Here is a 15,042-nt window from a genome sequence, read left to right as displayed (position 1 = left end):
GGCTCGTCGCAGAGCGGCCGCCCGAGTGTGAAATCGCAGAGCCCTGGGGCGGGTGGCAGAGGGAGATGCAGTCTGTCGAGCTGCCTCAGCTCCCCTGGGGCTCCGGGTGCTGCACTTCCCCCGGGGCGGATCTTCACCCAGGAGGAGGAAGCCAACAACGCACCCACTGACAGCCCCTATGCTCCAAAATGTGATGCTAAAATGTGTCCCACCCTGGCCCACCTGGCTCACCTCCCCAGCTGACGTCACCCCCAGCCCATGAGTGTCCAAGATCTACCCCAGCCTTCAGCATCAGGATATTTGCTGGCGTCCCCTTGCAGAAGCCCCATGGTGGGCCATGTATCCACATAGGCTGTGGGACAGAAATCACAGGGCTGGGTGCTCTGCTTCACTCCGAGACCGACACAAAAGGGCTGAACCTGCCTGCTGCACCCTTCATATTGCAGCTTAGGTCCTTGGCAAGGAGTGTTGAAGCCCCTTAGTGCCATGTCTCCTATTCTTCAGGGGTTTGGAGCTGTCTCTGCTCATAGTAACTGGGAACAAGTCTGGTCCCACTACCCTCAGAGGGGACTAAATACACCATGAAGGGTCTCAGGGCCTCATCGTGTGCAAGAGACTCCCTGCCACTGGCACCCATGCTTCAAATCCTGGTGGTTGAGACCTGAAGTATGTAAGGGGCAGATTTCTGCTTTACAGGTGGCTCTTCTCCATCACAGAATATTTTAGGTCAGAAGTGACCTCAGAGCCCACCCAGTCCTACCCCGTGCTGTGGGCAGGGCTGCCACCCCCCCAGCTCAGGCTGCCCAGGGTGCCAACCAACCTGGCCTCGAACCTCCAGGGATGGGGCACCCACAGCAATCTGGACAGCCCGTGCTACTGCCTCAGTGCCCTCCCAGTGAAAATTCTTCCCTCAACGTCTAAACTGAACAAGCATTGTGTGCCTTTCTCCTTCATCCCACAGGAAGGGAAGGACCCAGCCATGCTGCTGTCTCACCCTGCTGAAGGAGGCCTGCCTGTTGCCTACTGCAGCCCGCGGGCTCCTCCCAGCACAGCCTCTTCCTCCTCGGGCAGGTTGGCTGGGCGAGTGAAAGTTGTGACCAAAACTGTTGCCCACCAGCTCCACACCCAAGGTGATTTCACTTCCCCTTCCACCTCAGAGCCCAGCGGCCGCTTGCTGCCCATGCCCAGTGCCCGCATGGCTCCGCTCTCCCCCAGAGCAGCACGGCCCCGGCCTGGTGACTCAGTTCTTCCACTTCTGCCTGACTCAAACACAAACTCCCCGAGCACACCCTGCACTTCTCTCTCTTGCTTCAGGGCCCAGTGGTGAACTCGGCGCCCTCTGCATTGCCGCAGGTACCTGTAGGTGCTGCTTCTCCACCCAGCCAACAGCTCTGTGCCTGCTCCCAGCTGTTTTTTCCTATAGTGTCACAGAGTTGTTTGAGTTGTGAGGGTCACTTAAAGGCCATCTGGTCCAACCCCCCTGCAATGAACAGGGACACTTACAGCTCGATTGGGGTGCTCAGATCCTCTCCAGCCTGACCTTGGATGTTTGCAGGGATGGGGATCTACCACCTCTCTGTGCAACCTGTGCCAGTGCTTCACTCTCCTTATGTAGTAAAACACGTTTTCCTTCTATCCCCAATCTAAATCTCCCTATCCCCCATCTTCTGCCTCTCTCCCGTCACACACCGCTCGTTCCAATTCCCTTCCATGCACGTCTGCTCGTGCCCAGGCCAGGAAAATAATGTTTTGACTCGCACATTGCAGGGCTTACTCATGGAGAAAATCACCGCTGACTTCCCCGGCAGCGCTCACGTGTGAGCCGTGCACCCAGGGCTCCAGCCTCCGCCTCTCCGGCCCTCGTGGCAGCTTCGGGAGCGGGGACAGTGAGGACCTGGTGGCTGGTTAGTGGTGACGGGCTGCTCGCATCTAGGGGCGCTTGATAATAGCATAAATGCATAATTAAAGAGCAGAAAAAATGACTCACTGGATAAGGAAATGCGCTTTTCTTATCTTCGCAGAGAAATGAGTGCCCCGGGAGCTGGGAAGCCTTGCTAACCAAGTGGTTTTATTAAACAAATAAACCAGCAAAAATATATATATATATATCAAAAGAGCTATTTAAAAATTACGGCTCAATCCTGGAGCTGGAGAGGGCTCAATTTCCACACTGTGTGCCCCAGCCGGGGAGCGGGGCCGGCCCTCATCCCCATTCCTGCGTGAGCGGTTCCTGCGGCCCCACGGCGGGTGCAGTGACTCACACATGCTCTCGGGGCCGTCTGTGTCAGAAAATATCCACCAAAAGTACACCTTGTGCTCGCGTGCACCGGAAACCCAACGCCGTGTTGGTTACAGAGGTGTTTATCTGGCAGACCCACTGACCTTGGGACAAACTTCTAACACGTGCAGCTCACATTTGTCCCATTGGCCGCAGCCACCTGCATACGGGGTAGGTGAGAAGATGACCTTCCAACCCTTCCACTATTTTGATGTTTGGCTTTTGGTCGCACCCCGGGCTGCTCAAGCCAATGCTGTGCGGCAGGTTTGGCTGCAGGGATGGTCGGATGCCAACCTCAAGCTGGTTGCAGCCCTGCAGCACCGATGTGGGCTGTAGCAAGAGGAGCGAGCTGCACGTGGCTGGGCATGAGCATGACCCCAGGCCGGGATGGGGCGGGGGAGTGAGTGGTTGCTGAGCTCGAAGGGCCCTGCAGCAATGAGCTCGGCGCCACCATGCAGCTGGCCCCAGGCTCTGCTGGCAACATTCCCTCCAAGTACCCACAGAACACAGAGGGATGGGCCGCCACAGGTTGCAGCGCTGAGGAGCTGCGCAGCCATGCAGCATCCCCCATCACCCCACTGAAAAATGCGGAGGATGAGGGCAGTGCAGTTTTTAAGTCCCTTAACCATCTTGTCTCTGAGCTAGCTAACTAGGACTGCAAATCCCTGGTGATAATCACAGACACCATGCCTGCGAGCTCTCCCCCGGACCATTCATTTTGCTTGATGATGCTTTAAAGAGACATCTAATGAGGATAATCTGATTCAAATCCCCTCTGCTTTTGGGTAGGCAGACCAATTTAGTCCCCCTCACACTCCTTCTTCCCCCATGGCTCTCTTTATTTCCCCTTCTCATATGAATCACTCTGGGGTTTCCTTTGCTCTTTGCACTGCTATTTTGATTTTTTGATATGACCACCGCAATCAATATTCGCTCAATTTAGAGCCTCATTAGCATGAAATCAGATTCACTTTTTACTCACATCCTCTTGGCGAAAGATTGCTGGATGGTGCTTCAGTTCTTACATCAGGTGCAAGAACATCACAACCTGGTTACAAACTTCCCTCCTTACCTGATTAAATCAGAACCACTTACAGGAGATCCACGCACCCGTAATCAAGTCGAGCTTTGGGGAAGGAGAATGTCTCAATCACACTTGGCTTTCAGTGCAGAGCAGATGGTGAACGTACCGCCTATATAATTTATAGGACACCATCACTATATATTAGTCCCATACAGTGGCTGAGCAAAGCCACGCCAAAGCTCAGTGTGCTAGCAGCAGCCTGGTGCAGGTGAGAGCCCACGTGCACCACGGGTGTGTGTGGGCAGGGGGAAGTCTCCCACCTGCTTACCTCCATGGCACGGGGCAGGGGACATAATGCTACAGCCCCCACCCTGGAGGGGTTACCAGCATTGGGGCAAACGCCACTCAGCCCACCAACTTGTATACAAAGTAGGTCAGCATTATGCAACATCTGCACACAAGCAGCTCCTCGGCATTTCCCCAGGAGCAGCTCGCACGCAGCAGCAGGATGGATGCTGGGGTGCTGTGAGGCCAGGCACCAGGCTTTGCTGTACTTCACTCTTTTCAGTATCTAAAGGGGGGCTATGAGAAAGAAGGGGACAGACTATTTAACAGGGTCTGTCAGGATAGGACGAGAGGAGATGGTTTCAAGCTATAAGAGGGGAGATTTAGGCTGGATGTAAGGAAAAAAGGTTTTTTTAATCGGGGTGGTGAGGCACTGGGGCAGGTTGCCCAGAAAGGTGGAGGATCTCCACCTCTGGAGAAATTCAAGGTCAGGCTGGAGGGGCTCTGAACACCCTGATCGAGCTGTGGGTGTCCCTGTTCATTGCAGGGGAGTGGGACCAGATGGCCTTTAAAGATCCCTTCCAACTCAAATGATCCTGTGATTTTAGGATTCTCTGCTTGCATGGCTGTGTGCAGTTCACTGGGGCTTCTGAAGCCTGGGAGGGAGGAGGGAGAGGCAGAGACGCAGCACTTCTGTGTCCACAGTGCCCAAGGCTCCCTCCCCTGCCCTTCACCTCAACACTGCTCAGGGCTTCCCCAGCTCCACCACCTTTGATGAGCGCAGAGCCCCCGAGTCACGGGGTGAGAAGGTTTAATCAAGCAGTGCTGGCCCATGGCTGCGCAGAGAGCCACAGGTAGCCTCAGACAGCACCCAGCTGAACATGGCTCGGGCTCCACATCTGTCAGCTCTGCTGAGCTAAAGAGGGAGCAGAGTAGGGGAAAAAAGCCATGTGTGCTCATGCTGGGGTGATGCCAACACTGCTGTCAAATGGAGGCAAGCAGCCAGCACAGAGGCGAGGGAGAGCTCTGAGCTGACCATTGCCAATAACAGCAGCATCTCACGGGCCCCTCAGCCTCCAGAACAGCTTGGGGGGCACACCGTGAGCCCCAGAGCATGGAACCCAATGTGATAGAGTAAGTCCTTTAGCGTGTTTATCTGGGCTGTTTTAGGTATTGCCTTCACTCACTGCGATGTCCCTGACTGGTTCCTGCACACAGATCACCTGCCCTTGAGAGCAATGTTTCAGCTGCCGGGGGCTCAGCTCGCCGCAGCACAGGATGCAGGGGGACGGAGGACACAGCAGCCCACGCACGGGGGCCAGCTTTCCCAGGGGGAGGTGACTTCTCTCTTTGTTTTCATCCTCACCCCACCTCAGCGCTCCTTCCTGTGACGTGCAGAGCCCCCAGGGCTCTCGCACCCAGCCCGCAGCTGCACCTGGCCCAGCGGGGACGTGTATGTAAAGCACGGGCTCTTTCACACACCGCTGACTTCCTCTTGCCAAGGACACAGTGAGGAGGACGGCCACAGCTTCCATGGCCGCCTGCAGAGTCAGACGTGCCATACGGCCCCCCTCGTGACGCGATGAGCCCAAAGGGGACCTTGGCACCGCAGCACACGTCAGCCCCTTCCGGAGCCCGTGGGCCAGGAGCTGCTTATTTGAGGGGGCTCTGAGCGAGGCACATCACCTCCCAAGCCTCCCGCATGCCACTGCTCCTGTGCTCCAGCTTGTCACATCCAAGCCAGCCTGAGGGGATCCATCCTGCCTTGCATCTCCGCGCCGTATTAATATTTAACGGTGAGGGAGAGAGAGCCAGAGACTTTGATTTCTCCCACCAGCCAGCTCAAGGACAACTGCGGTACAGGGAATTTCAGTGCTTCAGAAGGTGGGTTCGGCCCAGTTCACAGCTGAACTCGACCGTGTTACAATGCCCCAGGAAAAGGACTAACTCAGCACTCCATGAGAAGGGCAGGAGCCTGGTTTTAGCCCCCTTGCCACAGGGACGGACACCGAGCAGCACAGACACACTCCTTTACGTTCCCCTAGAACAATGGCAAACATCAGGCTCCGCTCATGAGGACAATGCCCACCCAGATTTGCAGCCCCAAGGACACCAAAACACAGCGCCAATGTCAGCTCACTCCCACCGCAGAGGAGACAGCTCCTGTTTCACATGCAGTGACAGCAAGGCACAGTGAATTTTAACACACGTGTCCAGAGTCATGCAAGAGATCAGCGATGGAGACCAAGCGAGCCCAGCAATTCTGGCTCCAGCTCTGGGCTGCGCCAGCTCTTGCTCTCTCTTGCATATAAATCCTTTTTCCCCACCAGTGAAGGACAGCTGGTCAGCAAGCAGAAAGTGGCAGTTGTTCAACAGCCGGCAGCAACACAGCGCATCAGCTCAGGGTGGGAAGCAGAGAAGGCTCGGTGAGCAGGGGGAGCTGCCAGGTGACTTGGGCCAGCAGAAAGAGGCAGAGCAGCTGGGGTCTGACCTGAGCAGAGCCCTACACAGCTTCTGCAGAGCCAAGAAAGGTCAGAAACCCCACACAGAAGGAAACACCTCCTCTGCTTTCAGGCTCTTCACAAGGCATGCAGCAGACCAGATACCTCTGCCATGGCTCTGCAAGTCAGGGCAGCACAGCTGAATCTTTCCTGGCCCCCCTGTCCCAGCCAAGCCCCTGCCAACTGCAGATCTTGTCAAGTAGAAACATTTGGGCTTAACCAAAGATGCCCAAAGCTAATACTAGAGCTGGCCCTGAATCTAAATCTCTACCATCAGCTTCAAGGTTTGGAGGGCAGGCAAATTGCCTGTGCTGCGTTTATCTCTGTTGCAGGACAGAGATCATTTACTCCAGGCACCATAACAGTAAACAGCCTTTTTCCCCTGGTAGTACAGACTTAGCATACCATGTGTCTTATTATGCCTAAAAATTGGTCCGATTTAACTAATGCTGTTGCAAAGCTAGCAGAAAAAAAAGCTTCTCTTGGAAAACCTGGGCCAACAGAGAGCTATAATCCAAGCAGCTAATGCTAACTGTGCCCATTTGTGCTAAAATCTCTTACAGAGCAACTCCACAAGCAGCTCAGCCTGCCGGGTGAGGACACAAAATCTTCCTCCTGTGGGTCACACTGCAGCAGCAGGCAAGTCCTCATTACAGCCTCACTCAGTGCTGCATGACCAAAGCTCACTTTGGTGCGACTGGTGTAAGCTCTTCTATGCTAGCCAAACTGCTTTTACACTAATTTTGCCAGCACACAGATGACAAAAACATGTCCAAGAAGTAAAGTAGCCAAAGTGGCAAAGCTCACAGGTACTTTTGCTAGAGGGAGGGGGATTTCTCACTGTAGACCCCCAAAGAAATAGGGAATCGAGGCACAGAAACATAAAAATAATCTGTAATATTTCTATTAGTTTAAATTCTCAGCTAGCCTGACAAGCTGTCCTGTGATGTTAAAAGACAGCAAACCTGAGTGAGTCGCCTTAACTCAACTCTAGGCCCTCCAAATCTCTGTTCTGAATCCAAGTGCTACTTTCACAAGGCCATTATCAGATATTAACACTGGCTACTCCATTTAGATGAAGGATATCCTCAGCTGCCTCGTCTGCTCAGCATTGTTATGTCCCGCCTGAACTAGTAGCTGACAGTTCCTAGAGGTATTTACACAGTTGTAGCTGTAGCTTTAGATGTGTCCCAACTACTTCCAGTTGTAAAACATGATGGACCTGAGACACAGTGTCATATTCTTAGATACGCTCCACTTCCCCTGCCAGCTCTATTAAAGACTTTTTCCTAAGAGTAAGAAAAATATTTGCCCCTAGGTGAAGTGAGATGTGGCTCTTAAGGAACTAGGTTTTATTTTGTACCAGCTAGGACTCAGCCACCTGTGGGCAGTACCAGCAGGACCTTTCTCCTTCAGAAGCGGTATAAGAAAGACCATATCTGATCCACTGTGTTTGAAGGTGTTGGACAGCAACACGTGGGGATTGCTACAGGGGTGAATCAAAGACGTTTTCGTTTTCACCAGTTAAAATATATGGATTTTACCCAAACCCAGTTTTCAGGGGGAACCGGAGAGCAGCCAAGGAGATGAAAGTCCCCTCACCTTACAGCAGTTGCAGGGGACACACAAGAATCGCTCTCTTTTCATTTGGTGCCACAGGCCTTCCTCCCCTCCCTAGACTGCACCTGCACACTGAGAGCGAATCGAAACCAGTCTATTCTGAACCATGGTCTCATTTATTCAGAGGAACCCAAAATCAGAGTGAAGTTCAGCCAGCATAACCAACAGAGAAACTGGTGTTTCAGTCTCTGGTGGTAAAGTCCTTGCAGGCACTGGCAGGATCGCAAAGCAAGCAGAAAGTAGGGCAAGCCCATTAAGCTCCCCATCCTTCTTACATGGCCATGAGACTTTGCACATCTTTCTCCTCTGGGTTTTAGCCATAGTCCAGCCCTTTTGGACACCATAACACAGCTGAGCGGTTTAGCTCCTTTGTTCCAGCTGACAAACAACCTATCTCTCCCCTGCCAGCAACAATACAACTGGAGCTGGGATTTGTGTGTCCTCTGAGCAAGGATACAGGCTTTGTGTCTTGCTGAGCTGTCTTTGCAAGGACTGCCAACACTCACAGTTGATTAAGCCTGCAGTGCTGCTTTCTCCTGCTCACAGACAGATGTCAGAAACAAGCTAAGCAAAACAGCACATACAGCTACAGCTCCGCACCTAGGAATGTTAAAGCAGACTATGAGGGATTAAGTTAAACAGGAGAAGAGCTTAACAGATTCTGTCAGGACTTAATTTCTACCTGGCATGCAATTCTGGATAAGAAACAGCCCAGTATTTCAAGAAACAATCTATTCTGAAAGGTGGCTCAATTCAGCTTACACAGAAGCATCACATTTGGAAAGGTTTTGCCACCACCACGTGGTGGAAGCAGCAACTGCAGCCTACCAAGTCACCGAACTCACAAGACGTTCAAAATGTCAGCAAGGACCAGTTCCACTGCCAGGTCTAATTGGGAAAAGCATTCATAGGTTTTACAGCCCATTCCACAGACTTAACCAAGAAAGCATACAGATCAATATGATATATTTTATTAATTTAAAACTCCAAAACACACTATTGACTGGCAGTAAGAATAAGGCACAAATTACTGCTGTTAGGAAGCTATTAGTTAAATAATTGTACACATCACATGCCCAGCTTGCAAGAGTCACCGTGTATTTTCAGTACGCTGCTATAGTCCAGTTGGCTTTCACCTCTGGTCAGCCACAGAGCTCAGAGCCTCAGCCCTACAGATGCTGGAAGGACGAGTGCAGTCCTGCAGCTCTCTGAAGCTGAACTGCCCGATTTGTAGAGGCTTGCTGGAAGCCAGCAACTTCCATTATTCTCAGGTTTGATTCTCTGGGAGCATAAGACAGGAAAAAAACAAAACAATTCTGTGGCTTTTCTATCTGGAAGCAGGGGCTGATCTTCACTAGCAGCCACACGTTTCTCCTACTGTGGCCTGCCTGCAAGGGCAATAACCCAAGTACTGCCACACTCTATTACAGCCCTCCTCATTTCTTAACTCATTGAAAGTTTGACATCTTCAGAAAAAAAATCTGTCCTTGGTTCCCAGTAGCCGACTTGCAGCAGCACAGTTGACAGATGTTCAAAATCACATTATTTTGGGCTTAAGAGATAGAGCCTTTTTCTCTCAAGATTTCAAAGAAAGCTAAAGTGCCAGATTATCTTCTTCAGTCCCTTCCTGCCTTATGTGCCAGGCATGGAAATGCTGAGCCCTTCAGTGGGCAGATGCTCACACAGCTGGATCATTAACTGCCAATTGCAGCATATCTTGAAGCTGAAGGACTGCCTTTCTCCTTGTTACTCTCTTGGTCGGGAAGTAAAATTTGCAGTGAGGTTCTGTGTTAGTCCAAGGTGCTTTATTTCTGTTAAGGAAGTAGAAGCCTGCTGCCTCACCTGCTGCCTACAGAAATTAAGACACTCAACCACAATAAGCAGATACTGAGAGAGTATCAGAATATGTAGCTCCTGGCCACCAGCAAAGTGGCTGAAATCCCAAATCCATCACACAATAGCATTCAAAGGTAACAACAGATAGGGAACCCTATTTCAGTCTATCCTCTCCTCACCTACACCTTATTCACTCAAAGGGAATCAAGATTTTTTCTTGATAGACTAGCAACTACAAACAGCTCTAGATTGGATGAGTGGCTGTAACAAATCTGGCAAGAAAGCTTCCCAATGTGAAGGGAGCAACTGCAGCAGCACAAATGCCTGGAAGTAAAAAAAAATAATGATGAATCTGGATAAATTCTCACATCAAGAGACTAATCACCAGCAGAGTTCCTCATCAGCAAGCTGAAGTACAAGGGAGAAACTCCTGGTACGCGACCAGCACAGATCTGTAACATCCGGAGAAGTCGCTGAGCGGTGGCAACTCGTATCCTCTCCAGCTGGAACCAGAACGGAGAAGTTACTTAATCAATAGGAAAAAAAAAGAAAAGCAGTGATTAACTGTGATAAAAGAAAGAACTGGAACCAGCTCTAAGTATGATTCAGAGCTGCTAGTTACAGAAAACACCCATGAGATTCATTTACTCTCTGAATGCTAGAGGAGGGGCAGAGTTATGCCAGCTGAAAACCCTAAGAAAGCTTCAAGTGCCCAAAGTCACTGATTCTGATTTGCTGAGAGAAGCAGTGGCAAACAGAAGGACTGCCAAAGGCACAAATATTATCTGCTGATAAGGAAGCAATCCCTGATGAGGGAATGATTATTAAATGGAAAAGGAAAGGGTGCCACTGCTGCATGCCAACTCCTGTCAGCTTTTCAGACCAAGTGGATAACTAGAAGGAGTGGCAACTTATACTACAAAACAGCGTGTGAAACAACAAAACCTGGCTAACAGGAGCATCGTGGGGGCAAGGACACACAGCAAACAGCTCCAGGGCTCCCAGAAAGAGAAAATGCTTTGAGGAACAAATGTACCAAGGCTTTGCACATCAGAGAAACTTCTCATAACTTAGGCTTGGTTTTCTGAGGCTTTGAAGTAGCACCAGGAGGTGCAGGGAATTGGTAAGACTCCTTTCAAGGACAGTCAGACTCTTGTAGCTATTCTCTCAAAAAGCCTGCTCTCTGACACCACTTACGTGTGGCAATGGCATATGTATGTATATTTATTGCTAATGTAATGATGTTACTGAAGATCAGAGAGCAGTGGAATTCCCAGATCCCTTCAGACACCAAATAAGCACCTCACCTCCAGCTCACAGAATATCACAGGACTGCAGTAGTCATCTCCCAGTTTCCAGATGGCATTCATCTCTACGCTGCAGTTGTTCACCCTGCCAACTACAGAAGTTTTCTGTTTTACAAGCCCTATTATCAGCATCCAGTAAGGAAAAGTACCAAAGAATTCTGCACGTGCGAAAATGATCCACAGAAATGATTCCAGTGACTGACAGCATCATGGAAGGTAAAGCAACAGTGAGCAGTACAAACAGAATGGTACAAGATGCACAGTGGAATTAGCACTGAAGTATTCCATAATACTGACAGCAGGAATAGCATTGCCACATTACTGAGTACTGCAACATTAACATTTGGGATAAGGGATCAGACAGTACTCTATCAGCAGGACAGAATCTTCCACTTGTTAATCAGAAGCCCTGACAGAGCATTCACATCTCCAAGGGCCTCACTCCATCAGGAGAACCATAGCACAAGGCTAAACTAAGGCACTTTCTCACCCCTCAGTTAAGCCTTCTGAACCCCAAATTCCATGAACACAGCCCTTTTTTTTACAGCACCCAGTAAGACGTGCTGGCCCTCTCAGAGAAGTGATGCAGGAAAGTGCCCTCTTCACTCAGGAGAGAGGAAAGAGAGAGAGAGAGAGAGAGAGAGAAAGAGAATTATATGAGACACAATGGGGCCAGACAGCACACAACAGGGATCACAGTCTTGTACTAAAACTATACTTAATAGTTTAGTAGCTCATCCACTTAAATTCAGTTTATTATCACAGTATCATATGCTACTCACTACTAATTGAGACTATTGTTAAGACTGATCTGCCAGAACAGATACAACAGCATTCTGGAATGGCACATAAAATTAATTATAAATTAATAACACCATTTGTATTCCGGAATGAGGGAAAGGAGATCTGAGTGGCAAAAGCAAAAGGGAAAGGGCAAGTGAGCATGAGAGAAGAGAACCATGTTTTATCCAGGGGAAAAAAAATATGCAAATGAGCACAGATATTTAAACAAAACTTGGACAAATCCACTGTCCACTTTTGCTCTGTTTCAAATTAAGCCCCTGCTTTGCTTTAAGGAAAGCAATAATGAGCCGTTCTGCTCTAGGGGAGGGAGGGGGAAGATGCCATACGTACCCCCAGTGACAAGGAAGCACACTTTTCCCAGGAAGAACCTGGCATCCACATAAGCGAGTGAAGCTTGAACATTCTTCAAGCTGTCAGAAAAGCACAGACAATCCAGTTGGACAGGGAGGTAAAAGCAGCACAGCGTGAGGACAAAGGGAATAACTTTCAGAAGCACGGTTGGAAAACCCATGATGTTAACATCTGCTGATTTGTGAGCCAGCAGAATTATGCTGAAAGCGCGGCATCAGGGACCTCTGGACTACCTACAGCTGTTTAATAATCCATAAAATATCTTTTCTCCTCAAGACTCAACAGTTAGGCTTAGTTTGAACGGCATCCTAAAAGGTTTGCAAACGCTAAGCGTCCAAACTCATTAACATCCAATGAGACTTCAGCACTCCTTAGGCTCTTTCCGAAAAGCAAACCCACACATTTCTGCAGCACCATCTGCGCTGTGAGCATGCAGCTGGGCCTGTCATTTTGGTAAATGAGAGCCCAGGATCATCAGCCATAAGTTAAGTACAAAGATGCTGACTTTTGTGATCTAGCAAATCTTCGCTTATGGCCTGGGGACATGAGTATGATTTCTACAAAGACATCAGCCCCTGCAGACCTTTCCTTTCTGATTGGAGACTTACACAGAGCTGCTGCCACGTGGCCAGCAGTGCCAGTGAAATGGGAACACGGGCACAGCAGCTGGCTGATTATTAGGTAGAGGCGTTCTACCACAGCAAGTCTTGGGTTTAAAATCCAGTGATTCCAACACAAGAAAAACACAGATTTAGGCATGAATTAAGAAAGAATATCAGTTTGCTCCCCTGTATTTACGCCCTTCTTTTACCTGTATTTGCTCTTGATGTCAATAACAAATACAATCAGATCTATTCGGGGCCGAAGGTGATCCCTCTCTGAAGGTAAGGGGAGGGACGATGCAAGGCGGCTGAAAGGAAATAAATTTACCAGTTTAACAAATGCCTTGGCGAGGCAGCATCCACTTAATCACAACCACACAGGCATTGCAGCTCACCACACAAGCAGGAAGCCAGCTAGCTGTAAAATAATTAGGCACCAAGGAGATAGGGAGATTCTTTTGGATTCTCATCTCTCTCTTAAGCCTGCTCTGAGCTGCTGGCAGTCACACACTTACTAATCTCACATGTTAATAATGGGAGGCTTAACAGAGCATAACAAGACTCCTAGGAAAAAAAAATTGTCCTAATAGATGCGCATGGCAGTCATTGCATTTAACTGTTAATAGATCTTTCCAATAAAGCCAGCTCTGATGTTGCATGAGTATCTTTTGTTTCACTCATTGCTTTCTCTGGTGAGAAATCAAACGTGTATTGCTTGTATAGCTTGAAGGGGGAAGTACAACTGGGGGAGAGCTCGGTGCTCCTGTGATACTGTTACTCTTCCTTTTACTGTCTCATACATTACAAGGATAGTTCAGGTGTCCTCTTACACCGCAGTGCCACTGCTGATACAGCTGTGGGAGGAAACACAGAGCCTGCATCCCTTCCAAAGGCATCTGCAGCACACAGAGAATCACAGAACGGATGAGGTTGGAAGGGATCAGGGAAGAACACCAACAGCACCACGTTTTGTTTTGGAAGGTCACAAAAAAGACAGACTGGAAGCACAAAACTCCCCAGATTGCATCTCTTTCTCAGTGCACTCCAGAAGCCAAAGGAGCAACATCGCTTTTGGCCTCCTCGGGGAATGCCACTTGTGGCAATTAAGTCTTGGAGACTGCACCATTTGTCCCAGTTTTCTTTCATCCACGCACAGTTTGTAGCTTTGTCTGCCAGCCTCTGAACGAAGGTGTTTTGTTTCCTATAAACAAGGAAGGAAACACTGAACAGAAGCATTTCAAAATAGCACAAGATACGAGCCAAGCGTGACTAAAGGCTTGCTGCAATACACACAACATTACACACTGACAGCGCTATCTGGGGAAGAAGAAATGTCAGGAGCATCCAGACGCGTGCTATGAAGTGTCAGAGCAAGGGGACACAAAACCCTGTCGTGCCTGTAGGAAATACGATGCATTAAGTGCCAATTACTTCCACTCTCGTTTCCAGTGACAACCAAACTTATTTCCCCCAAAGCTGGCCATGCATTAGCGGGGCGGAACCACAAGAAGCGGGCCAGCACCATCGCCCTCCCTACCCCCCGCTCACTCACATGTTGATGTTGAAGTCCTTCTTCTCCCTCAGCACGGCCTCGGCGAGCTGCTGCTGCGGGCCGCAATCGGCGCCCACCAGCTGCGGGACGACAGGCAGCGGTCACACGGGGTGAACCTCATTTGCATGCAGCAGCCCGGCGGCCTATCCCGGCGGAGTGGGCGGGGTCACATTTGCATACGGCGGCCCAGTGGGGGGGGGGGGCGGAGGGGCGAGGCCGCCGCAGCCGTTGCGGCCGAGGGGCCGCCCGCCGTGGGGCTGAGCGGATCCGGACCGAGCGGATCCGAACCGGGCCGGGAAAGGGCTAGAAGGCCGGGGGCTCCCGGGGAACCGCAGACCTACCAGTATGGTGGCGCTGTTGAGCTCCGGCAGCTTATCGAAGGGCCGCAGCACCGCCATCCCTACCGCTGCCGGCCGCGCGCGGGTTTGAAAACGGCCGCCTCGAGTGACGTCACTCTGGGGGCGGGGCGGGGCGGGGCGGGCGCGCGCTCGGCGGGGAGCGCGCCGGTGAGGGCAGCGATGATGGCGCGGTCGGAGGGGGAAGGGAGGCTGCAGTCCGGGTACGGCTCCACGCGTGCTCTGCTATCGGCCAGAACGGCGTTCATAGGCAGCCGGGAAGAGCCGCTGCCTTCATGGTACTGTAAAGCCGTGGGGAGCTGGCCACGGGAAGGCCTCATCGGGGGCTGCTGGGTGTCAGCTGGTGGGTGGCCAGATCTCACCGTGCTGGCAGTCAGTGGGCAGCTGTGTTGCTGCTGGTCAGCAGTCTGCAAGTGGATGCATTGTGACTATAGATATACACATATGTAGTTATCATTGCCTGTATGTTTCCGTGTACCTCTTCTGTGTTAATCAATGGTTTGCATCTCTACCCACGAGTTCTGTT

The 15,042-nt window shown here is 50.7% G+C and overlaps 1 protein-coding gene across 1 annotated transcript; it reads right to left on the bottom strand.

The window, feature by feature from the left end:
• Nucleotides 1–8,659: 8,659 nt before the first annotated feature.
• CENPM (centromere protein M) lies at nt 8,660–14,614 on the bottom strand. Its single transcript, XM_072345261.1, has 6 exons — nt 14,502–14,614; nt 14,161–14,240; nt 12,818–12,916; nt 11,986–12,065; nt 10,852–10,943; nt 8,660–10,047 (listed from the first exon to the last, which is right to left on the bottom strand). Exons 1-6 carry the CDS (start codon nt 14,556–14,558, stop codon nt 9,922–9,924), a joined length of 534 nt encoding a protein of 177 aa, XP_072201362.1. The 5' UTR covers nt 14,559–14,614; the 3' UTR covers nt 8,660–9,921.
• Nucleotides 14,615–15,042: the final 428 nt, after the last annotated feature.

This window comes from Excalfactoria chinensis, chromosome 1 (assembly GCF_039878825.1).
Source record: "Excalfactoria chinensis isolate bCotChi1 chromosome 1, bCotChi1.hap2, whole genome shotgun sequence".
NCBI classification, from domain to species: domain Eukaryota; kingdom Metazoa; phylum Chordata; class Aves; order Galliformes; family Phasianidae; genus Excalfactoria; species Excalfactoria chinensis.
This window is presented reverse-complemented; position numbering and strand designations above follow the sequence as displayed.